The sequence below is a fragment of the Mandrillus leucophaeus genome, unplaced genomic scaffold, assembly GCF_000951045.1.
Source record: "Mandrillus leucophaeus isolate KB7577 unplaced genomic scaffold, Mleu.le_1.0 Scaffold77, whole genome shotgun sequence".
In the NCBI taxonomy this organism is placed as follows: Eukaryota; Metazoa; Chordata; class Mammalia; order Primates; family Cercopithecidae; genus Mandrillus; species Mandrillus leucophaeus.
In genome coordinates, this window is record NW_012108363.1 from 6330989 (window position 1) to 6355265 (window position 24277).

The 24277-nt window shown below is 43.8% G+C and overlaps 1 protein-coding gene across 3 annotated transcripts in view; it reads right to left on the reverse strand.

The window, feature by feature from the left end:
• Positions 1-24277, reverse strand: part of CYFIP2 (cytoplasmic FMR1 interacting protein 2) — a 133328-nt gene that overhangs the window by 2985 nt on the left and 106066 nt on the right. For all 3 annotated transcript variants that reach the window (XM_011966703.1, XM_011966704.1, XM_011966705.1), the window contains 4 exons: positions 9938-10010; positions 9239-9333; positions 3182-3420; positions 1941-2088 (listed from right to left, as the gene is read on the reverse strand). In XM_011966703.1, the coding sequence (XP_011822093.1) occupies positions 1941-2088; positions 3182-3420; positions 9239-9333; positions 9938-10010 (555 nt within the window). The remainder of the gene's footprint in view (positions 1-1940; positions 2089-3181; positions 3421-9238; positions 9334-9937; positions 10011-24277) is intronic.

The window sequence follows — 24277 nt, forward strand, 5'->3', positions numbered from 1 at the left end:
ACAATAATCAACAGTGTGGCACTGGCATAAAGGTAGACATACAGATGAATAAAACAGAATAGAGAGCCCAGAAATACACTACTACACATACGATCAAATGATTTTCAACAAGGGTGCTAAGACTGTTCAATGGCAGAAACAGCCTTTTCAACAAAAGGTGCTGGGAAAAATGGATACCCACATGAAAAATAACACTTGACCCTTACCTCCTTATACCATATACAAAAATTAACTCAGAATGGATCCAGAGACCTAACCATGAGAGTTAAAACTGAAATTCTTAGAACACAGGGGAAAATTTTTATGATACTGGATTTTGGCAATAATATCTTGGGATATGACATCAAAAGCAAAGGCAAAGGGTTGCATTACATCGAAATTGAAAACTTTTGTGCACCAAAGGGACACCATCAGAATGAAAAGGCAACCCATAAAATAGAAAATAATCACGAATCAGATCTGATAAGTAGTATCTAGAATACGTAAAGAACTTGAACTCAACAAAAATGAATTAAAAAAATGGACAAAGGACTTGAATAGGCATTTTTCCACAGAAGATACACAAATGGCAAATAACACATGAATACAGCACTCAGCATTGACAGCCATTAGGGAAATTCAAATCAAAACCATAACAAGATAACTTTTTTCACCCATCAGGATGACTATTACAGAGTAAGTGCTGATGACGATGTGGAGAAATTGGAACTCTTGTCTACTGCTGGTGGGAATGTAAAATGGAGCAGACACTATGGAAAACAGAATGGCAGTTTCTAAAAAAATTAAACACAGAATTACCATACGATCCAGCAATTCCACTTCTGGGTATATACTTAAAAGAATGGAAAGCAGAAATTTGTAGAGTTATTTGTACACCCATGTTTCATAGTAGCCAAAATTAACCGTTTTCAAAAATAGCCAAAAGGTGACAGCAACGTGAGTGGACAAACACAACATGGTCTATATACACAATGAAATATTATACAGCCATAAAAAGGATGGAAATTTGAACACACACTACAACATGGATGAACCTTGAGGATATGCTAACTAAAATAAGCCAGTCACGAAAAGACAAATACTGTATGATTCTACTTATATGAGGTACCTAGAGTCGTCGAATGCATAAAGTAGAATGATGGTTACCAGGGGCTAGGGAGAAGATGGGGAGTTATTTTTTAATGGGCCCAGAGCTTCAGTTGGGGAAAATGAAAAATCTCTGGAGATGGATGGTGGGAATGGTTGTACAATACTTAAGTGTACTTCATGCCACTGAATCATATACAGAAAATTACCATTGAAACTATTTTATGTGTATTTTTTTTAAAAGCCCTTTGTGAGGTGGCTTCTACCTCTCTCTCCTCTCACTGGGTCCCTGAGACCCACCCTTCGATCCGCCTTCGTGCCTCAGTGCCTCTGCTGTCACCGTTGCTCTGTCTGGAGCATCCTCCCTGCCCCATACCGCCTTCGCTGCTTGGTTCTTTGCTGCGGGCCATTCTGGACTCAGCCCAGACACAGCCTCCCTCTCCTGGGAAGCTTTCTCTGCCCTCAGCCTGGTTTAAGGGTCCTTCTCTCCCTTCCCACAGCAGCCTAGCTCACCCCATGCCAGTACCTACCCCATCCAGGTGCCCGCACAGCTCTGGTATTTGGTGAATATTTGTACAGGTGAGAAACTGGTATCAGCAGAGTCTGATTGGGACAGGGGAGATGCACTCCCGGTCTGGAGCCCAGCCCTGCCCTTCGGGGTGAACTGATTCATGGCAGTAGGTGATGAGTGGGTGACTCATGGCTTCCTCTAAGCAGGTCCCCGGTCTGTAGTATCTTTGTACTTGCAGTGTGGGGAGCTGGCCTTCACAAGCAGCTCCTCCCCTGCTTTTCTGGTGAAAGCCTGGTTGTCAGCCCAGCCCCACCTCCCAGGCCTCGGCCACCAGCCTGCTTACCACATTCTTAATGATTTCATCCTTCCCGTCCTGCCTCTGCACTTTGAGCAGGTGGTAACAGAAGTCGAACAGGTCGAAGCGACGCTGCTGGCCCAGCAGGACGATGATGGAGCAACCAGCCCAGTTCAAGCCGTCGCCGAAACACTGCCTAGGAGCAGGGAGAGGAAGCAGCTGGAGAGAGAGGTAGCGGAGGAGGGCAGGGAGGGAGGGAGCCTCATCTTGGGCCAGGAGTACAGCTACTAAGCAGGCCTGTCTTTGGGCCAAGTCTCTTAATCTATAAAATGGGTACAAAGGAAGCTGTGAGGGGGGGTTCATTAGTTGCAGGGATGGTAGTTATGTCATAAGTCCTTCCGGCCACAAAGAGGTGTCAGCCTCTTTGCATCACTAACATTAAAAAACAAAACAAAACAAAAAAACAGCTCTTAAGAAGCTCTGAATTTGTAAGGAAAAATCCACCCAGCCCTTGAGATGTATGTGGCTGATTACTCTGTGCAGGTCAAAGGAGAATCTGTCTTGACTCTAAAGCAGCTGAAGGAACACCCAGGGGGAGAGGGGCCATTTCAAACCAGGAGGCCAACTGGCCAGAAGCAGGCTGAGAGGGAAGGGAAAGGCCATCGGGGGCAGATGCTGCTGGGGTCGAGGCTGAGTCCTTTTGGTTCTGACAAAGCTCCGACTGCAGGCCCCAACTCTCAAGAGACCTGGGCAGTTTGGATGGCAGTAGAGTCATCCTTCAGCTGTCTCTCTTGTCCTCAAGCAGCAGCCCAACCCGGGCAGGTGTCCCCAGTTCCCCATCCCTGCACTGGAAGCCTGCAGGCCAGCACTGCTCTGAGACAGCTTCACCAACACCACTTTCTTGGGGAAGCCTCCTCTCCCCACACCTTTTTCCTAGAGCTCTTGGCTGCTGGAGGGGAGGCCTTGTCTGCCTTTCCACTCTGTCCTCGCTATGTAGTGGGTGAGTGCAGTAAGAACTAGCTCTGCTGTCTGCTCTAAGGACTCCTAAAGGCTCCTCATTGTCTAGTGGTACAGTGTAGTGGGGGTGAGGCAGGCAGTGAGGGTCTTACTATCAACCCTTACTGGGCTCTTTCTTGCCCATGCAGTCAGCTCAACACACCCAACAAAGTAGTTGTTGGCCAACCACCCCTACCCCCCGCCCACGTTTCTGGCTGAACTCTGGCAGCCCCATGACCTGCAGGAGCACAGGCAGACTGGGGGTAACCCTGCCCTCTCTGGCGGGTACTCACTCAGCTGTGAACTCGTTGGTTCCCACAGGGATGCAGTAGACGAACTGCATGGCGCTCCACAGCCGGTGGAACTCCACACACTCATCGACGTGCATGACGCCATTGGTGGGCGGCGGGCCCCGCCAGATGGGGTCCTGCAGGTAGCTCCGAATGCGGGTCAGGATGACCTCAAACATGGACAGGCCACAGCACAGCCGCTCCTTGGTCAGAAGGTCACCCTCGCGAGCGATGGCGATTTGCTGGAAATGGAAGGGCACATACACCTTCTACCCACATCTTAGAGCCCATCTGCCACCTCCCACCAGAGATTCCCAAACTCTGAAGCTGGCTGCACCTGGAATGAATTCACCAGAACTGGTCTTGTTCAGAGCAGGGCACAAACTTGATGATCCTGAATGCAACAGCAGGGAAGTTTCACGGTAAGTCTTACTGGTGTTAAGTAAAATCCAGGCACAATCAGTAGCGGATTAATTTTTAATATTATGATTTACCCATGTCATGAATGCTGGATAGCCACTGAAAAGACTGACATGATACTACTAGTAGTACTACTGCTTCTACGATAACTACTACTAGCTTATGCTTTCTGAGTGTTCGTAGTAAAGCATAAGGCCCTGTTCTAAGCACTTGATATATATTGACTCCGTTCCATCCCGTGAGGTAGATGCCATTACTGTCCCCATTTTACAGATGAAGAAACTAAGGTTCAGAGAGGCAGCCAGTGAGTGTCAAAGCTAGCTCTATTGGTTAAGTTGTAAACAGAGTAAATTGCAGAAATGAATGTATACTACAATTCTACTTAAAAACATTGACAATGTACAATCGCACAGATGAAAGTATGTGTGATGTGTGTACGTGTAAAGCATATTTTAGAAGGACTAACATCAGTTGCGGGAACAGATGGGCTTGGAGAAATGAGTGGGATTGTCACTCTTGACTTTAAATACTTCTGTACAGTTGAATGTGCTACAATGAACATATGTTACTGTTAAAACTTGCCCATGATTTCAGATAATTATTTCCTCTAGAAGTGCTTGTTTGACAGTTACAAATGACCTCTATTAATAACGTAAACTGGCCTTTCATCTGGGTTCTGGCTACTGCACATCTAATAAGCAGCTGGCTAGACAGGCTAGATGTCAGACACATTACTACACACGTTATGAGTCAAACCATGTAGGGGTAGAGGTCCTGAAAGCTATCTGCAAAGTAAGGTAAATGTTAAAATCGGAGGTTAAAGTAAGGTCTCCAAATCTGTGAACAAAGCTAAAAAAGGCAGGCTTCTGACTCTGAGAGATCCACAGAGGACTCATGGAATCAGCTCCCCAGTGGGAGGTTTCCCCAAGGAGCCATTTTACAGGGTGGCTGGGAGGCACCTGCCTGACCTCCCCCGGAAGCCGCCTCCCTGGAGGCCCCCAGGAAGAGGGTGACCTTTAAGTGAACCCATGAAGGGAAGGAAATCAGGAAACACCAAGGCAGGAGTCTGTTATAAATGTGGACCATGAGTATAGTTGTCATGACAACTACGAACTGAAAGAAATCTAGGAAAAAGATGAATTGGAGAAGCAGTTTGCCAATGTGTGTTTTAAACACGAAGGAGAGGGAACCCTGATTCCCAGTGACTCATCTTGATTTCATTGGCAGGAACAGCTTGGGAGCCGAGGGAGAGTCGCTGAGATTGCCACAGTTAGCTAGAAATATCTCTTGTGTTAAAAAAAAAAAAAAAAAAAAATCCTGAGCCTGTGTTTGAGTCTGTTTGTATTCTCTTTATTTGTTCTTACTCTGTTCTATTTGGCCCCAGAAAGGGCTCCCCATTTCAGAAAGAGAGTCTAGTACAGGAGAGATGCTCAGTAAATAAAAGACCCCAATTTGTTCTCAAGCCATGAATATTCTTTTGCCAATTAATGCATACAGAGTTCTGGTTTACTAATTAATCGACTGTGCATTTGGTTAATTTGAATCAGTCCTCAGGGTCAGACAGTCCTGGAAGGGGGAATAGAAAAATTGGCCACTGAGGTTATAAATCTGCAGACAGACTTTGAACTCTGGTGCCCCCACCCACTACAGCCAATGAAAAGGGCCTTGACTGCCACAGGAGCTTTCTCCCTTTCCTTTGAAATGTGTTTGTCCTTTCCTGATGGCCTAGTGGAGTGGTTAGGGAAAAAAAAAAAGAAAAAGTTCTAAGGAAATAAAAATATTTCATAAACCAGAGATAAGCGTTCTTAAAATATGTATGATTTGTTTAGGTATGTCAATGTATACATGTATAGTTAACAATTTGAGTCATATTACTATGTTGTTTTTTTCTTAATATATCAGTAACTTTAACTCATTTCCTTCAATATTTTGAAGGAATGGCTACATTTAATGGCCATTGATATAATTCATTTAGTCTTATATACTTAGGTTATCTTAAATTGTTAACAAACTCAAAATTATGAACAATGCTAAAGACACCATCCTTTTTTTTTTTTTTTTTTTTTTAAATATTTGAGACAGAGTCTCACTCTGCTGCCCAGGCCAGAGTGTAGTCGCGCCATCTGGGCTCACTGCAACCTCCACCTCCCGGGTTCAAGTGATTCTCCTGCCTCAGCCTCCTGAGTATCTGGGATCACAGGCATGGGCCACCATGCCTGGCTAATTTTTGTATTTTTAGTAGAGATGGAGTTTCACTATGTTGGCCAGACTGGTCTCAAACTCCTGACCTCAGGTGATCCACCCACCTTGGCCTCCCAAAGTGCTGGGATTCCAGGTGTGAGCCACCATGCCCAGCCCACCATCCTTATACATAACATCCTGTGAGCTGTGAATGAGCATTTTGTCAGGATGAATATTTACTAACTGAAGGGTCAATGAGTATAAATATTTTAAAAGGCATCTGCTATACAGTGGCAAACTATTCTTAAGGAAAGTTGATCCATGTGCATTCACCTGTGTGAAGCCTGTTCCTTGTACCCTCATGAATACTCCTGTATCCCAGACTGGGCAACACAGTGACACCTCATCTCTCTAAAAATAAAAAAATTATCCAGATATGGTGTTGTGTGCCTGTCATCCCAGCTTCTCAGGAGGCTGAGGCAGGAAGATTGCTTGAGCCTGGGAGGCTGAGGCTGCAGTGAGCTATGATTGCGCCATTGCACTCCAGCTTGGGTGACAGGCAAAGACCCTGTCATAATAATAATAATAATATAATAATAATAATCCAATCAGAAATAGTCTTTGTCAACTTGAGATGAAAAATTTTACCTCATTCTTTGAATGTGCATTTCATTGATTACTGGTAAGGCCAGATACCTTTCCGTGTGTGTTAACACTGTATTTTTTTATGTTGTGAACTTTCTTTCATGTCTTGTCTTTTGGTGTGTCTGTCATTTTCTCTTTGCTTTGAAAACGTGCTTTATAGATCACTTCCTGCGAACACCCTCAATTTGCAGTTTGGTGTTATGTAGGGAGGGGAGGGTTTAACATGGCTTTTATCCATTTCTTTTCTATTCCCCTCAGTGGGGAATTTTTCTCTATCTGCCCTTACGTGAGTTTAACAAGGGGATAGAGAAAACATTTGTGAAGCTGTGCCGAAATAATCTCAATATTCCTTCTCTATAACTTTGAGAAGGAATATATAACAATATTCCTTCTCAAAAGACTCGATGTTTTTTGAATTCTTATGCTTCTATTATTTGCTCATCATAACAATCAAGAAAGGCAGGTAAAGCAGCTATGATCTCATTACATAGATGGTAAAATAAAGATTGAGAAAAATGGCTTGCACTAGGTAATTTAGGGGTGGAGTTGGGACAAGGATCCCTGTCTTTTAACCTCCCCCGGCTCCAAGTTTTTCTTCCATGATAGTGTAGGGCAACAAGCCAGGCCACTTCAATTTGTCTCAAACAAATGCAAAGAATGCAATACTGCTGAAGCTTCCCGGCTTTAAATAGGTTGCAGACTTCCTCTGTCACCTCCTAGATATCTTACGAGTACCCTGTGCCCAAACCATCTCAGAAGTTAATATTTTGTTAACTTTTCTTTGGTTCATGGAATGACTAAGTTTTGGACTATTTCTTGAGGAATGGGGGACTTAGAAAACTAGCACTTCCTGTCCCACAGAATGTCTAGGCTTTTGTTTGTTAAACACTCAGCATTTGACAGACTGAGATTTCTATCAGTCCCAAGGAAATGGTGTGTTCACCAGAACAGGGAAGGAATTCACAGTCCTCTAAGTGGAAACATATGCCAGACTTCGGAGTGAGAGGCGGGATGCCTGCGAGAGGTGGATGCCTGCAGGATGACAGCAGCAGTGGGGAGCAGACACATTCACGTGTCACTCACTGGGTTTTCTCCCTAAAAGGAAATCACTGGAGAGGATCTCCTCTGTTTAGCCTCTGCAGGCCAAAAAAGAAAATGTGTGTGCTCTACAGTATCTGAGTTCTCTCTGTGGTGAGTTAAAGAACCCAACCACCACTAGCTGCTTTTTTTTTTTTTTTTTTTTTTGAGATGGAGTCTCGCTCTGTTGCCCAGGCTGGAGTGCAGTGGCACGATCTCAGCTAACTGCAACCTCTGCCTCCCAGGTTCAAGTGATTCTCCTGCCTCAGCCTCCCAAGTAGCTGGGATTACAAGTGCCTACAACCGTGCCCAGCTAATTTTTGTGTTTTTGGTAGAGTTGGGGTTTCACCATGTTGGCCAGGCTGGTCTCGAACTCCTGACCTGAGGTGATCCGCCTGCTTTGGCCTTCCAAAGTGCTGGGATTACAGGTGTGAGCCACTGCGCCCGGCCCCACCATTAGCTTTTAATCACCATTTTCAGAAGGAGGTTGGTGGCATGCGGGGGCTGGGCTGGGGTGGCTTCCTCAGTGTGACGTTTGTGCAGATGAGGCTCTGCATCGTGCTCCAAAAATACTTACCATGTTTTGCCAGAAGAGAGGCCACCTTCTGCCCTCTGCTGAGGATTTGAGTCCTTCTGCCCTTGGTGAGAACACCAGAGAGGACCGCCGGAATGCAAGTTCAACAGCAACTTTCAATCCTAAATCTCTTAAACAGTTGGCATTGGCTTGTCTCACTAGAATACCCTGTTTCTCTTCTTCCTGAATTCTTCCCCTGCCTGCGCCCGTAAAACGTGAAGCTTGCTTAAATAAACTTGAAAGGTGACAGCACACGCCTTTTGTTTCTCCGCTTTCCCCCCATGTCTCTTTCTTCCTGCTCCCTGCATAATCTGAATTCTCTGAAGGCAGGGGTCCTGTCTTACTCATCTTGATGTTCATCGTGACTAGTACTGGTTTTTAACAAGTACAGAATAACATATAAGCTCATTCACCTTTATTAGAACACTACAGAAAAGGCTGAAGTCTTCTTTCTCTCCCACTCTTATCTCATCTCTCTTCAGAGGTTGCCACCATGATAAACTAGGTAGACATCATTCCAGACATTTTCAGAAGAGTTTTATATGGTTTTGTTGTGTGCATTTAAAAAAACGCATCATCCTGCGTGAACTGTAGTGCAACTTGCTTCATCCAATCGACTGTGCTTATGATCTATCCACACTGATGCATCAAGATCTAATTTTGCCTTTTCATTATGTCTTAAGTACATACGTAATATGCAATAACTTAGCATTTTATTTAATCAATGCTTTACTATTAGATGTTTGGGTTGTTTCTAGTTTTTGCTTTAACAAACAATGTTACATAAGCATCTAGTGTTCCTTTAGCAAAAATATCCAGAAGTGAACTGCTGGCTCACAGAGTATGTGGAGTTTTAACTTTTGGAGACAAAGTAACAGATTCTTGATATCTAGCAGGGACACAGTAGATACTTGTTTAAATAAGCCGACGACTTGTTGGCAGGATATACGATACAGGGTACCGAAGAAACACTCAGGCCTGAGAGTCAGCAAATCTCATTCCAGACCTGTTGTTGCTATCAATATTAACCAGTTTTGGGGTATTGGACATTCTCTTCCCTTCTCTGAGCCTCAGTTTTCTGACCTGTACAATGAGGGGGTTTGGTCGAATGCCTTCAAGTTCCTGTCAGTGATCAGAGCCCATTCATCATATAAGATTGGTACCTGAGGGGTCCCCAGCCGCTCGATCAGAGGGACCAGGTGGAGTGGGGCATACTTGGCTTCCAGACGTTTCATCCGGACCTCCAGGCGCTCCCCCTCTGCAAAAGGAGTCACAGAGCAGAAAATGAGACTCAGGGCACATGGGACAACTGGGGAAGGAAAAACTCTCAAAGGACCTGATGATGTATCTGCATTCCAAAAATGGGATGGAGTGTGTGGCACCGCTCTCCTTCGTTCTGGAAAGTGCGAGTAGCGTTTTCAAGGAAAAATGTTCTATGATTTGTCCAACAATGGAATCGTCTGCCTTCTAGAATATCTCTAGTTGAGTGGTTTAATATATTAATATACATATATTTAAATTCCAAGCCTAGATACCACTAAACTAGAGATATTTTAGAAGGAACAAGGGACAGGGCCTGGAGTGTCATTTCTATAATCTTATAAGGAATTTGTTGAAGAATTAGAATGAATGACAGAATCAAAGATAACAGGCTTCAGAGTCTGTCTGGTCGGTCATGTGGTCAGTAGGCTCAATACAGGTGGCTGGGTTCATCTTCCAATTCGTGATTCTGTGGTTATTCAATAGGTGTCCAAAGCTTTAACCTTCTCCCCTGCTGACTAGATCTGAGTTGACTGGGATTAGGAAGTGAAAATAAGGTTCAGACGCTGGTCAGCTATTCAGCTGCTGTAGTGGTTTCTTACCTTTGATGTAGACTCTAGGCAAGATGTTTTGGAAGGGTGCGGCATGGAGCAAATCACAGACCTCCTCCTGAGACTGCAGAGAAGAGGGGAAAAGAAAGAGAAAGCAATTTTCATTTTAAACAAGGAAGATTTTTCATTCCTAAAAACCTCAGCACTGGAGTTAGCTAGACCTGGGTTCAAATCCTGGCTCTTCTCACTGTGACCTTGGGCAAGTTACTTAGCCTCTCTAAGTCTGTATCTATCTGCAAAATGAGGATGAGAACAGTACCTATTTTAATGGGTTGTGAGGATCAAATGAGAAAATGCATAACCTTGTGGCATAGTCACAGGTACATAATGAGAGCTCAATACATTTTTACTATGATCTTATAAGGAATTTGTTGAATTAGGATGGATTACACAGAATCAAACAGATGATGGGTCTTAGTCTGTGTCTGTTTGGTTGTGAGGTCTGTAGGCTCAAGGCAGGTGGCTAGGTCAGTCTTCAGTCTACAAATCTAGGATGACTCTGTGTAAAGGCCTATGTCTGATTGGTTTTCTGCACACCAGACATCAACTAGCAAGAAAAGAGGGACAAGAACCCAGGCCAGATTGGTTTTGATGGCGACTTGTTATGTGTAAAGATAAACTTAAAAGCAAACATACAATGGTTGGACGGGAAGCTTGGTTAGGGCAAGACGGGAGATAGGGTCTCATGGGCTTACTGTCCTGGGACAAGCTCACAATCCCTGTATTTCAGAACAAAGGGGAGGGAAGGAGTCTGGAGAAGCCATCCTCTACTGGGGTCTGCTTTCTCTTCAACTCTGGGCACTTGGATTAGGTAGGATCCAGGCTCCATTTCAAACTCTGACACTTTGGGATTCTAAGCATCTGAGAAAATCAAGATTGCAGGTGTCCTTGCCTTCCTCTACCCCAGGCATGGATGGAACACCACCAATCCAGGACTCTGAAAGGCCAGTTGTTCAAGAGGGGAACCCCAACTCCTGTTTAACTGCAGACCAGTCCTTGAAATGAGGCTACCAGAGGAAGAACACTCTGCAGGCCCTTCACAGGAGCCTGATCTGTCATTCTGTTTCTTATCCAGAGGGGAAACTTTCCCCTCAACTTTTTTTTTTTTTTTCGGTGAAACAGAGTCTCATTCTGTTGCCCAGACTTGGCTCACTGCAGCCTCTGCCTCTTGGATTCAAGCGATTACTCCTGCCTCAGCCTCCTGAGTAGCTGGAACTACAGGTGTTCGCCTTCATGCCTGGCTAATTTTTGTATTTTTAGTAGAGATGGGATTTTGCCATGTTGGCCAGGCTGGTCTCAAACTCCTGACCTCAGGTGATCTGCCTGCCTTGGCCTCCCCAAGTGCTGGAATTACAGGTGTGAGCCACCGTGCATGGCCCTTTCCTCCTTTTTTAAGTGAGGTGTTTGTTTCTCTCCTTTCTAGTAAAGCTCACAACTTGGTTTTCATTGCTATGTCTTTTTTTTTTTTTGAGACGGAATCTCGCTCTGTCGCCCAGGCTGGAGTGCAGTGGCGCAATCTCGGCTCACTGCAAGCTCCGCCTCCTCACGCCATTCTCCTGCCTCAGCCTCCGAGTAGCTGGGACTACAGGCACCCACCACCACGCCCGGCTAATTTTTTGTATTTTTTTAGTAGAGACGGGGTTTCACTGTGTTAGCCAGGATGGTCTCCAGCTCCTGACCTCGTGATTCGCCCGTCTCGGCCTCCCAAAGTGTTCATTGCTATGTCTAAGCTTAGATTCTTTGATTCATTATATAACCTGAAAACGTTGCTTATTGACCATTCAGGCGAATCTTTCATATTCACATGGTGAATTACACTGGATGATTTTTGAATGATGAATCAGCCTTGCATACCTGAAATAAACACACTCGATTATGATATATTGTCCTTTTGATGTATTGCTCGATTTTATTTGCTAACATTTTGTTGAGGATTTTTGCTCTGTATTCATGAGGGATACTGATTTGTAGTTTTATTTTCAAATGCCTTAGGTTTTGGTATTAGGGTAATGTTGACCTCAGAAGATGGGGAGAGTTCCCCTTTTGTATTTTTTGGAGATAAAACCACCTTTCCAAAATTATAACAGGGGAAATTATGACAGTAAAAGAAATCAGACTTAACGAACCTCATTTTGCTTCTAACCTTGAAGCTGTTCTTGTTCATTCCTGGGCATAGGCCAAACTAACTTGGGGAAGGAATTCAGTTCATGGTTTGTCTCTGAAACAAAATTGATCATAGCCCTATCCTGAAAAGACCCCCTTCTTGCCTGAGGACCAGTCTGCCTTTGCAGGACTAACAAATTAGCTACAAGATTAGAAATTACAGTTTAGGGGTCATGCAGCCTCTGGCTTAAAGAGTCTGAACCTCCCCAATAGCCCCTAGGGATAACAATCACTATTATAAAACCTAAGATCAGTGCTTGAGATATTTTGCAGACCTTGCACTCTAGTGGATCAGCTGACACCATCCAGACTGGTAATCTGGCTCAATGAGTTCTGCCATCTCACCCAGGAATAGAAAACAACAAGAGAAACTCACTTCCACCCTCTGTGATTCCATCTCCAACCTGACCAATCAGCACTCCACACTTCCTAAGCTCCTACCTGTCAAATTATCTTTAAAAACTGATTCCTGAATGCTCGAGGAGACTAATTTGAGTAATAATGAAAATAATGAAACTCCAGTCTCCTGCACAGCCGGCTCTGCATGCATTACTCTTTGTCCATTGCAATTCCCCTGTCCGGATAAATGGGCTCTCTGGGCAGTGGGCAAGGTGAACCCGCTGGGCGGTTACAGAGGAGATCATGTAGAATTGGTACTGTTTCCTCTTCAAATGTTTGATGGAATTCACAAGTGAAACCATTGGCGTATAGTGTGGGTTTTTTGCTTTTGTTTCTTTTTTCTTTTTTTTCTTTTTTCTTTTTTTTTTATATGGGGTCTTGCTCCCTCGCCCAGGCTGGAATGCAACAGTGTAATCATGGCTCACTAGCCTTGACCTTCTGGGTTCAGGTGATCCTCCCATCTCAGCCTCCTGAATAGCTGGGACTACAGGTATGTGCCACCAATCTGGCTAATTTTTTTTGTAGAGACAGGGTTGGGAGTTTTCTTTGTTGGAATTTTTTTTTTATAAGTAGGAATGATATTTCTTTAATAGATACAGTACTATTCAGCTTATCAATTTTTCTTAAGTGAGTTTTGGCGGTTTGTGTCTCTTAAGGAATTAGCTCCTTTCATTTAAGTTTAATTTATGGGTATATTACATATTTGTCTTTAGAAAATTTTTATTGTCCTTTTAATTTTTGTGGGTTCTTTCATTCCTGGTCATTTGTGTCTTCTCTTTTTTTTCTTGGCTAGAGGTTTATCATGAACACATGAAAAAATCATGTGTTCATGATTTTTTTCTCCTCATAAAACCAGTTTTTAGTTTCAACGTTACTGGTTTCTTTTTTCTTTTTTTTTGTTTTGAGACAAGGTCTCATTCTGTTGCCCAGGCTGGAGTGCAGTGACATGAACATGACTCACTGCAACCTCAGCCTCCCAGGACTCAGTTGATCCTTCTACCTCAGTCTCCCAAGTAGCTGGGACTATAGGTACACACCACCACACCCAGCTAAGTTTTGTATCCTTTGTAGAGATGGGGGTCTCACCATGTTGCCCAGGCTGGTCTTGAACTCCTGGGCTCAAACTGTCTGCCTGCCTTTGCCTCTCAAAAGTGCTGGGATTACAGGCATGAGCCACCGCACCCAGCCTCAATGTTACTGGTTTCTGTTCCTTACTAATTCATATCTTTTCTTCCGCCTGCATTAAGTTTAGTTTGTTCTTATTTCTCTAGTTTCTTTTTTATTTTTTAAATAATTGAAATAAAGAATAGGTATGGGGAGTCTCACTGTGTTGCCTAGACTGGTCTCAAACTCCTGGGCTCAAGCAATCCTCCTGCCTTGACCTCCCAAAGTGCTGGGATTATAGGCACGTGCCACTGCACCTGGCCATTGCTCTAGTTTCTTAAAGTGGAGGCCTAGATTACTGATTTGATACCTTTATTCTTTGCTAATAGAACATTCAGGGTATTCTTCCATAACTCCAGCAATCAAGAGTTCATTTCTTCTGGAGGCAGCCCAATCCACTTTCGAACAACTCTAATGGTTAGAAAGTTTAGCTGGGTATTGAGCCAAGGCCGCTTCCCAGTAGTTTCCACTCTAGATCCTTGTTCTGTTCTTTAGAGTATCACTGAATGTATTTTTCAAGCTAGTATCTTTAGCTCTTTTATCTCTATTCTTCCCCTCAGAATCAAGCACTTTGTAAGAGTTTTCTACATCTCTCTCCATTTCCTAGTCTTCAGGTCCTTCCTCAGCAAACAGAAATATCATGCCTAGTCATACCATGCCATGACAATGTCTCTCGCAGAGATTACCAAGGACTGCACTGTCACCAAGTTCAGTGCATACCTTTCAGTCTTCATCCTATGTAATGTCTCTGAAGTATTAGGCACTGTCCTCCTCCGCTCCTATGACGAGGTGTGCCTTTGTTTCCACCATTTTGGCTTCTCCTTTTTAGCATCTTTGCAGATTTTATCTCAGATCATCCCTTAAATGTTGTTGTTGTTGTTTTTTTTTTTTTCTTATTCTATTGTCCCAGTTTATCTCATCTACTCCCATGACTTGAAACACCATTCACTGTCCACTATTAATCAAACCTGTGTTTTCATCTAGACTTTTCTCCAAAGCTCTGGACCTGGACAGCCAACTCCTTGCTGGATGTTCCCACTTGAATATTCCACAGCTCAATGTTTCTAAAGCTGACCACCACCTCCTCCTTATCACCTGGTGTTCCTTGCTCACAGAATGGCACAATCAACTCATCTGCCCAGGCCTAAACCCTGGGGTGCATCTTCTCTCTTTCTCCTATAAACACCAATTAGTCTTTGTCCTGCTGATTCTCATGTATGATTCTTTGCACGTTTCTCCACACCAACCACCACAACACTAAGAGCTCCATAAGGGTAGGGATGGCGTCTCTATTTCTGCCTCTCATCTCCAGTGCCCTGCATATATTAGTTTCTCAATAATTTATTAAATGTCTAAACATTTGTTGCTCTATAAATGTTTCTTACATGAGTAAATAAATTTGTCTGCATGACAGTCCTCCAAGTATGAGAATGCTACTATTACATCCATTCATTCATCCGACAAATATTTATTGAGCACCAGGCACTGTTGCAGGCTTTGCAGATATGATGCTGAACAAGTTAGACTAGATCTTTGCCCTCACAGAATTTATGTTCTAGTTGACTGAGACAGATAAAAACAAGTAAACAAATCAGAAAATTTCAGGGTAGTATGCTAGACAGTGACAGGTTTGGGAAGGGACTACTACAAGGTAGTTAGAAAGGATCTTTTTGGCAGAGTGTGGTGGCTCATGCCTGTAAGCACTTTAGGAGGCTGAGGTGGGATGAATGCCTGAGCTCAGGAGTTGGAGACCACCCTGGGGCCGACATGGTGAAACCCCGTCTCTACTAAAATACAAAAAATTAGCCGAGCTTGGTGGTGCATGCCTATAATCCCAGCTCCTTGGGAGGCTGAGGTAGAACTGCTTGAACCTGGCAGGTGGAAGTTGCAGTGAGCTGAGATTGCACCACTGCACTCCAGCCTGGGCCACAGAGCTAGACTCTCTCTCAAAACAAAAACAAAAACAAAACCTTTTTTTTTTTTTGAGAGATGTTTGAGTTGGTGACATTCGAATAGAGAATGGAATGAGTTGGTGACATTTGATTAGAGAATGGAATGAAGCAAGGCATCTAGCCATGTAAATAGGAGGTAAGGGTGGTCCAGTACAAAGGCCGTGGGGCAGGGAACGAGTTAGGGTGTAGTGTTGAAGAGACTCACAGTACATACGGCAGGAGGTCCTAAAGGTAGGGAGAGACCAGATCAGGTGGGGCCTCGTAGGCATGGGGCTAAGTGTGAATTTTAAGTGTACCAAGGAGCTATTGAAGTTGTTCCAGAGGACTGGTATACATAGCCCCACTGCCAAGTGTTCTCATCTTTCACTTTTCCAAACATTTCAGTTGTTCCTAGAAATGTCTTGTTACTGGAAGCTGGCCATTGCGTGAACAATCAACTTTCTGTTTTGTTAACATGTGTAAAGTGGTGTGGGCAGCCGCCTTAGGGGATAGAGGAAGGGGAAGAGAACTCTGGTTCTCTGCAAGAGTAATGCTGCTGTTTTGTTCATTTTACACGATGAGCTTCTTCAGATTTCTTTTGGGGAGACAGTGTTCCACTCACCCCCTTCAACACCCCTGCCACCCCAATGCAAACTGAAACTGCAGGACCAGAGGTTCTTTGGGGGTGCTTCCTGCTGGCAAACTTCTGTGTGTGCTTCGTAATGTCATTTATCAATGAAGGTGAGAAACAGAAGGATGCGATTTCTTAAGAGATGGAAAAGCATTTGCCTGGAAGGTCCCAGGATTTGAGCTATGTGGCTGTTTTCGTGATGAGGTGGCTACACACTCTGCAACACCTTTTGTGGAAGGTGTTTGTTTGGCATTGAAGCTGAGATCATTGTGACTGATAAAAACATCCATTTTGGAGCACACAAAGGCCTGTGTAAGGGATACAAACAAGCTTCCATTGTGGGAGCCCAGGCAAAGGCTGACCTCCCTCTTGTCTGATCCTTATCTTAAAGGATCCACACTAGGCCATCCACTCTGCCTAGGAACCCATCAAGCCATGCCCTGCTGGAAAGGCTCCTTGCTATGGCCTGTGAAGACCATCCAGCCTTGGTTCTCTCTCCACTCAGCTACCTCCTTCCCACTCCACTCTGACTGTTTCAGCCATAGGAGCTGTTTGTTATTCAAACATGCTGTCTGTGTGCCCATCACAGAATCTTCACTGTCTCTGGAATGCTGTCTAATCCATCTCTTCTCCCTTACTCTCTTTGCTTAGCAAATTCCTGTTCTTTCAGATCGCAATTTAAGCATTGTTCCTTTTAGGAACACTTCCCTGACCCTAATGCCTCCCTGCTCATGTAGGTTCCTTTATTAAATGTCCTCAAAGAACTGAGTTCTCTTCCTTTCCAGCATCTTAACTCAATCTATATTACACATTCCCATACATGACTAGTTCATAAATGTCTACTCCCCACCACTGAAATTTAACCTCCATGAAAGTAGAGACAATGTCTATCTTTGACCACATCTTATTCCCAATAGTGAGCACGGTGCCTAATATATAATAAATGCTCAATAACTATGTAGAATTAAAGTTGAAAAGTCCCAGCATGTAAGGAAGTTTAGCCTTAGAATACAGTCTCTCTTATTTGGGGCCTATGTGTTTCTCCTTATTGTAATAACAAAGGGAGTATTATCTCTTCAATTTTACTGATTACTCTATGAACTATATGAAGTGGTTTTAAGAATTGTCCATGTAGTGGGATTTTCAGGTGTTTTAAATTTTCTTTCCCACTCTTTCCCTTTTTTTTTTTTCTACTTGTATGCATTTACTAAGTTTTCTACATTGAACCTACATTACTTTAAAAAATTAACTTGAAAAAAAGAACCCTGAAAGCAACTATTTTTTCCCATCTTGAAAGTAAAGAGCTTTTGGAGTCTTGTTGCTGGAATCAGAGGGGAAAGAGCTTTTGGAGTCTTGTTGCTGGAATCACTTGATCCAGCAAAGAAAAATATTTGCATAGGGGCCAGGCACAGTGGCTCATGTCTGTCATCCCAGCACTTTGGGAGGCCAAGGTGGGTGGATCACCTGAGGTCAGGAGTTTGAGACCAGCCCAGCCAACATGGTGAAATCCCGTCTGTACTAAAAATATAAAAATTAGCTGGGCATGGTGGCACATACCTGTAGTCCTAGCTACTTGGGAGGCTGAGGCAGGAGAATGGCTTGAACCTAGGAGGTGGAGGTTGCAGTGAGCCGAGACTGAGCCACTGTACTCCAGCCTGGGTGACAAAGTGAGATTCCGTCTCAAAAAAAAAAAAAGAAAAAATATTTGCATAGGTTTAATGAAAATAGTTTTTGTTTTAGGCTACCCTTAAGGACATGACAGATGCAGAACAAAATACAAGTATTATAAAAAATACAGTGGTGATGAAGTAAAAGTGAAGCTGACAAGAGGCAGGAAGTGGGAGTACCGGGGTGGTAATTTCCTCAGTCTTTTGTCTTTTCATGGAAAGGAGTCAAGATACTAAATCATGTTAGCAAAAGCAGCAATAGAGGTATAAGTATATTATCTATGATTACAAGGGAAAACAACAGAAGCAGTAATATAATCAAATGTTGAGAGGGAGAGAGATAAATGAGATAAAATCCCATCTTTCCAAGTAGGGGGTGAGTATTGTCTAAAGTTGCTAATTAAGAAATAGGCTACCCTCATGAGTGTTACGGAGGTGACTGGAAGAACTGGAAACAGAAGCGATGAGGACAGGCTGCCCAGGGAATTGGGAATACAGGTGGGCAGAAGTGCAGTAGAGCCAAGTAGGATGTTTTTCTTTAAAAGCTCATCTGTAGTATTTGATTTGTTATAATGTACAATTAAGAACTTAATGGAATTAAGTTATAGTGTGCAATTAACAACTCGAACAAAATGAAGAGGCTGGATTAAATGGTCTCCAAGTCTTTGGAACCAAGAGTCTGTAAAATACAACCACTTTTCTCTTTAGAGAAGGAGAGGCAATGAACATTACTGAGCACTAATGAGCTAGCTGCTTTATGTCAGTCACCTGCTGTATGCTTCTAGACAGCCCTGTGAGATAGGGCTCACTGTCCCCATCCTGTGGAGTAAGGTGAACTTTCCTAACTAGGTCCCCACACAGATGCTTAAATAAGCAGTAAGGCTGACATTTAGATCCAGGGCCACTCCACTTCGACACACATTGTTTCTCCATGGCAGCCAATGCAGCCAAAGTCTTGGGAAGCTTGACTTTCCCCCTTCATTATATATACATGTCATTAAATTGCAAAGTTACCAAAAATAGAAATAGAAAATCACTTAAAATCTTAACACCTAAGAAACTTGAGCCTCACTCATATCTGACAGGCCCATATCATTTGTTGACTTATTGGGTTTTTGGTTATAGCAACTAACATTCTTTAAACTTAAACTGTGGTATGTACGCAGTTTGAAGAAGAACATGAGTCTGAGCTACCTTCTTCTGTGCAAAGAAATAGGAAATTACTGATACCTTTATTCCCAACTTCCAGAGGTAGCCTCGACCCTGAATTGGTTTAAATAATTTCTTTGCAGACGGACTACTTTTTATAAATCTGCTGATGTTTCCAAGTCTATAATTAGACCACTCACGTCAATTTGTACCCACAAATTCCTTCTTCCCTGACCCTCTTATCCCTACCCAAAATTTTCTACCCAGTTTTATCCATCCCATAAATCCCCATTTAAGTTTCACCTTGTAGGAGTGTTCCAAGCCCCTCCAGCCCACAGTGCCTTTGCTTTTTAAAAACTTACCAGAGCTCTTATTCATTTAGGGCTTCCACTAAGTCATCTGCAGATTGGGTTGTCTAATCTAGCCCAGGCTCCTGAAATCTGAGCTTCTGATGGAGGACCAGGACATTGACCCACATCCCATGCAAACATTGATTGAGAGAGAATCTTCTTGAGGGACCAACCGTGTGTAGGACCTGCACGTTCACGTTCTCTGTATTTTTCTTGTTGGCCTGATATGCAAGGCCAGCAAGAATGTAGAGAACATGTGTATAATAGGATTGAGATACCCAACAAGGTGGTACCAAATTCTGAAGACTTTCATTCTGACTTGAATAGAGCCTAAGCCAGAGATTAAGTAATTCTTCCATTTATATAGCAAACAAGAAGCACAAGGCTTTCTGCAAGGTGCTGGGGTAGGTGAGGGAGACCAGATGCACAACGCTTACCAAGATGATGACAAAAGCAAGTAAATGGGCAATTCTAATAAGTGCTACAATTGGGGTGTGCCTGGGGTTTATGGGCACGCAAAGAGGAGCAACCAATTCAGACCTTTGGGGAGGATGATAGGGAAGGATTTCTGAAGAAGGACGCTAACTTGGAACCAGGGGTGAGTGATGGACAGCTAAGGGGGAATAGTACCTGCAAAGGCCCCAAAGCAAGAGGCAGGGCTGAGAGCCAAGGTAGACTGAAGCTTTCAGTGCTGGAGGAAAGTGATATGAGACAGGAAGGAGGGGTGGGCAGGAGCGGTTTGGGAAGAATCTTCCAAGTCTCACTTAGATTTCTGGATATTATGCTGATGGTTTTCATCAGGGAAATGGCAGAGCTGCAGTTTCACCTTCTGGTTGCAAGGGAGAGAAAGGATTGGGGAGAGCAAAGCGGGTGTTGGAAGAGTCCAAGCTGGAGAAAGCAGGGCGAGGAGTAAGTGGCAAAGGAGACGGAAGGAAGTGAGCAGAGGCCACAGACCTGATGACTGGACATCAGGACAGCAGGAAAAGAACCCCTGCACAGGGCACCTGTATGATGATGGTGCCGTTCGTGGAGTCAGAGGACACAGTGAGGCTGCAGGCAGGAGGAAGCCAAGGTCAGATTCAGGCAAGGTAAATTTCTGATGTGTGTGGACATGCAAAAGAAGATGTCTAAAAGGCAACTGGATGTGAGGCCTGGGCCCTGAAGAGTCTGTGGGGTAGAGCTGAACTTGGAAGTCAGCATGGGATGGAGGCTGACCCCAGGGGAAAGGAACTGCACCAGGTTTGCATGAGTGGGTGTTTCTCAGGGTGACCAAGACCCTTCCGGAGACTTGAGTTCCTCTGACTATATAAGACCCAAGAGAAAAAAAGCACAAAGTGCTCCTTGAGTTCAAGGGAAGACATAAATTCTGAACATTTCCATGTCTACTAGCATACAGCCTACGCAGGGATAAAAAGACACCTTTCAAGTCAGGAATAGGGAAGATGCCACTTCTCTGCATGTGCTGCTACCTCTTTATTCCTTTCTTTAGGTCACCAAATACCTATTGAGTGCTTGCTCTGTGATCTGGCAGACAACCCAAAGGCACAGAGATGAAGATGACACGCTCCATGGAGCAAGGGAGGGGCCTGGATGCTGCGGGAAACACTAACAGGTAGAGCTCTCTATAAAAATGAGATTTCAATGAAGTTTACCATCTAGTGGAGAAGAGATCCAAGGATCCAGGGACACCCATGACTGAGAAATAAAACAGAATCAACTGGGTACAACAGGAGAAGCTGCTGACAAAGGGCTTTGGAGACTGAGAAAAGAGAGAAACACCATCAAGTTCCTCGCAGAGAAAGGCATTTGATAAAATGTGTGTTGATGAAAAGGACCAGCGGTTTGGGGAGGATGAGGAAATGATGGCTGTGAGATGGGCCTGAGAGGAGGGGCAGGGTTTTGAACTGTGAGGAAAGGTGCCATCCCATTCAGAAGGAGGAAGAAATCAGGGATAAAATGAGGTGGCTGATATGAAAGGAGTAGGGCATCCTTGGCTTGGGCTTGTGAGGAGTGTGGGCCACAGTGCTATGGGCAGTCAGTGAGCCAGGCTTTCAGTTCTTACGGGGCTTAGAGAAAAGGCTGATTCAAGTCCCCTTGCTCATGGCAAGAGGAGGAAAGGGGGCTCTTGGTAACTGAGGACCTGCTTCTTAAGCATTGGAGACTTTGCATTCATTACCTCATTTAACACTAAGAACTCTGTGAGGCAGCTCCTTAGTCCCAGCATTTTTCAGGTGTGGAAACTAAGGCTTAGAGAAGGAGTGTCCCATCTTTTGGCTTCCATGGGCCATACTGGAAGAAGAATTGTCTTGGGCCACACATAAAAATAAAATAACTAACGACAGCTGATGGGCTAAAAAAAAAAAAAAAAAAAAAAAATCTCATAACGTTTTAAGAAAATTTATGAGTTTGGGTCAGGCTGCATTCAAAGTCGTCTTGGGCCGTGGATTGGACAAGCTAGGCTTAGACAATATAACAGAGTCTCATAGCTATCCAGTATAGAGGCAAGACTTGAACCCAAGATTTCTGAATTCAAAGATATATGGTTTCCAGTGGAGACCATGGAAATCAACCAGAAACCAGGCTGAGAGAGCCTCATGCAACTCACCCTGCCCTTCCCCTTGGTCTCATTCTGTGTAAGAGTCTCCAGACTTAATGACACCAGTTCTTTGATAGGCACGGTGTCTTCCTTTGGACACAGGCAGAGCATAAGTAAACAGAGTAATACTTCTTATTAAATGAAGAAATGGGTGATAAACCAGAGCTATGGCCTCTCAGGATTGTCTTGCTGCCAAAGGCCTGCTCTCATCTCCAAGTGGCCATCCGGCCTACCAGGCAATCACCTTCTTTAATATCAACCTCACTGTGTTCTACTTGCTGAGTCTTATAGTCCTAGATGGGACAAAGGCATGAGGATTCCTGGGTGCCTTTAACAAGTCTCAAGTTGGGAATGCTGATTTTAAAACTCCAAGTGGTCACTTAGAATGTTCTGGGTAGTAAATGTCCCCAGCATGAGTTTCCGTTACTCATCATTAGGCAGCAGACTCTGTCCCCTAGAATGAGTCTCCTTCAGAACCATAATGGTGCTGGGAGGGAGAGGCTGGGCTTGCAATGCAGTCGATGCATCAGCAAAGACCCCAGGAACTAACTATGTTTTTTACAAGTGACTGGAATGTGCAATCAGCAAATTCACAGACTGGAAATAAAAATGAATTAAGTTCACAATTTAATTGGAACAGAGACCCACAGTCCTCCTTTCCCCATGCTGCCTTGAAAAAGGAACAGCTGACTGGTGAGCCCTATCCAGTTAGTGTCCTGGGCTTTGCTGCATTGCCTTGCTGTACAGGACTGTGCATCTGACCAGGTGGAAGTGGGCATTTCGGGAGGAAAGCCGCTGCCCAGATACCAAAGCAGGACAAATGCCAGCACCTGGAATGCTGGAACAACAGGCAGTTTCCAGGGGTCTTAGATCAATGATACCATCTTGTCAGGGTTTGTGCTTATTTTGGGGGGATGGGGGAAGTTTATTACCCAAGGCTGCTGGGTATCGTTTATGTAGCGAGTATAGTATCCAAGGGCATCACATCCTAGGGAATGCCAAGCACACTGCAGACATCAGAGATTGTTTATAATCACTTTCTAGCAGATGTTATTCTTTAAAAATATATTTAAAAAGAAAGAGGTGAAATGTCTTGAGGAAGGATACCTTTTTATGATTTCCTGAAGGCAACATGTGTCCTAGTGATGGCCCTGGGGTCACCTCATACATCAGCCACTATTGAGAGGCAGCAGTGGCTTTTGGAGAGGATTCTGACACCAATTCAGTGCAGCAGGATCGATCGACAGCCATGGTGAACTCGAAGGGGGCAGTGGCATTCAAACTACAAACCTGCTGTTCTTGATTTCCAGTGACTATCATCATTAATAATCTAGTTACCTTACATGTGGGATTTGACTTGAAATTTGTCATTTTCTTCTGGGAGTGTACCAAATACTTAATTTAGCCCCTAGGCAAAGACTGTCCTCTGGAAAATTACTAACTTTAGATATATTTTAATGATTGCCACTCTAGCCTCTTTTTATTGGCTATCTTTACGTTCACTTTCAAAAAATTAGAAAATGCAGATATACGTTTTTTCCTCCTTTAAAAAATTTAACTCCACCACCCAGGAGTCGTCACTGCTAATCGCCTTTTCCAGAGTTTGAACTGCCAAGTTCTCTGCACATACCTTTTCAGCATGTATTTTAAAATAAGAACAGAATATACCTACTCTTCTGTACTCTATTTTTATCATTTAGTATATACTATTAGCATCTTCCCATGTGCAGTACAAAGCTTCTATCTGGATTTTTTTGGGCCTATTTTTAGTTATCCTACATCCTTTTTAAAATGAGCATCCTACTCCTCAAAATTACTTGATAAATGAATATTCACTAAAGTACCAGCTCTCAGAAACCCCATTTTAGTGGGGCCTTCTAAAGATCAGGGTGGGCCTGGTGGCTCAAGCCTGTAATCTCAGCACTTTGGGATGCCGAGGCAGGTGGATCATAAGGTCAGGTGTTCGAGACCAGCCTGGCCAAAGTGGTGAAGCCCTGTCTTTACTAAATAAATACAAAAATTAGCTGGGTGTGATGGCACTCACCTGTAATCCCAGCTACTCAAGAGGCTGAGGCAGGAGAATCACTTGAACCCGGGAGGCGGAGGCTGCAGTGAGCCAAGATTGTGCCACTGCACCCAGCCCAGGCGACAAAGTGAGACTCCATCTCAAAATAAATAAAAAATAAAGATCAGATAACATTCCAAACCCCTGGAATGAGTCTCTAATAGCATTTCAGACACTGTGATAGAAAGTGGAGGTGCTCTTTCTTGGGGGCTGAGG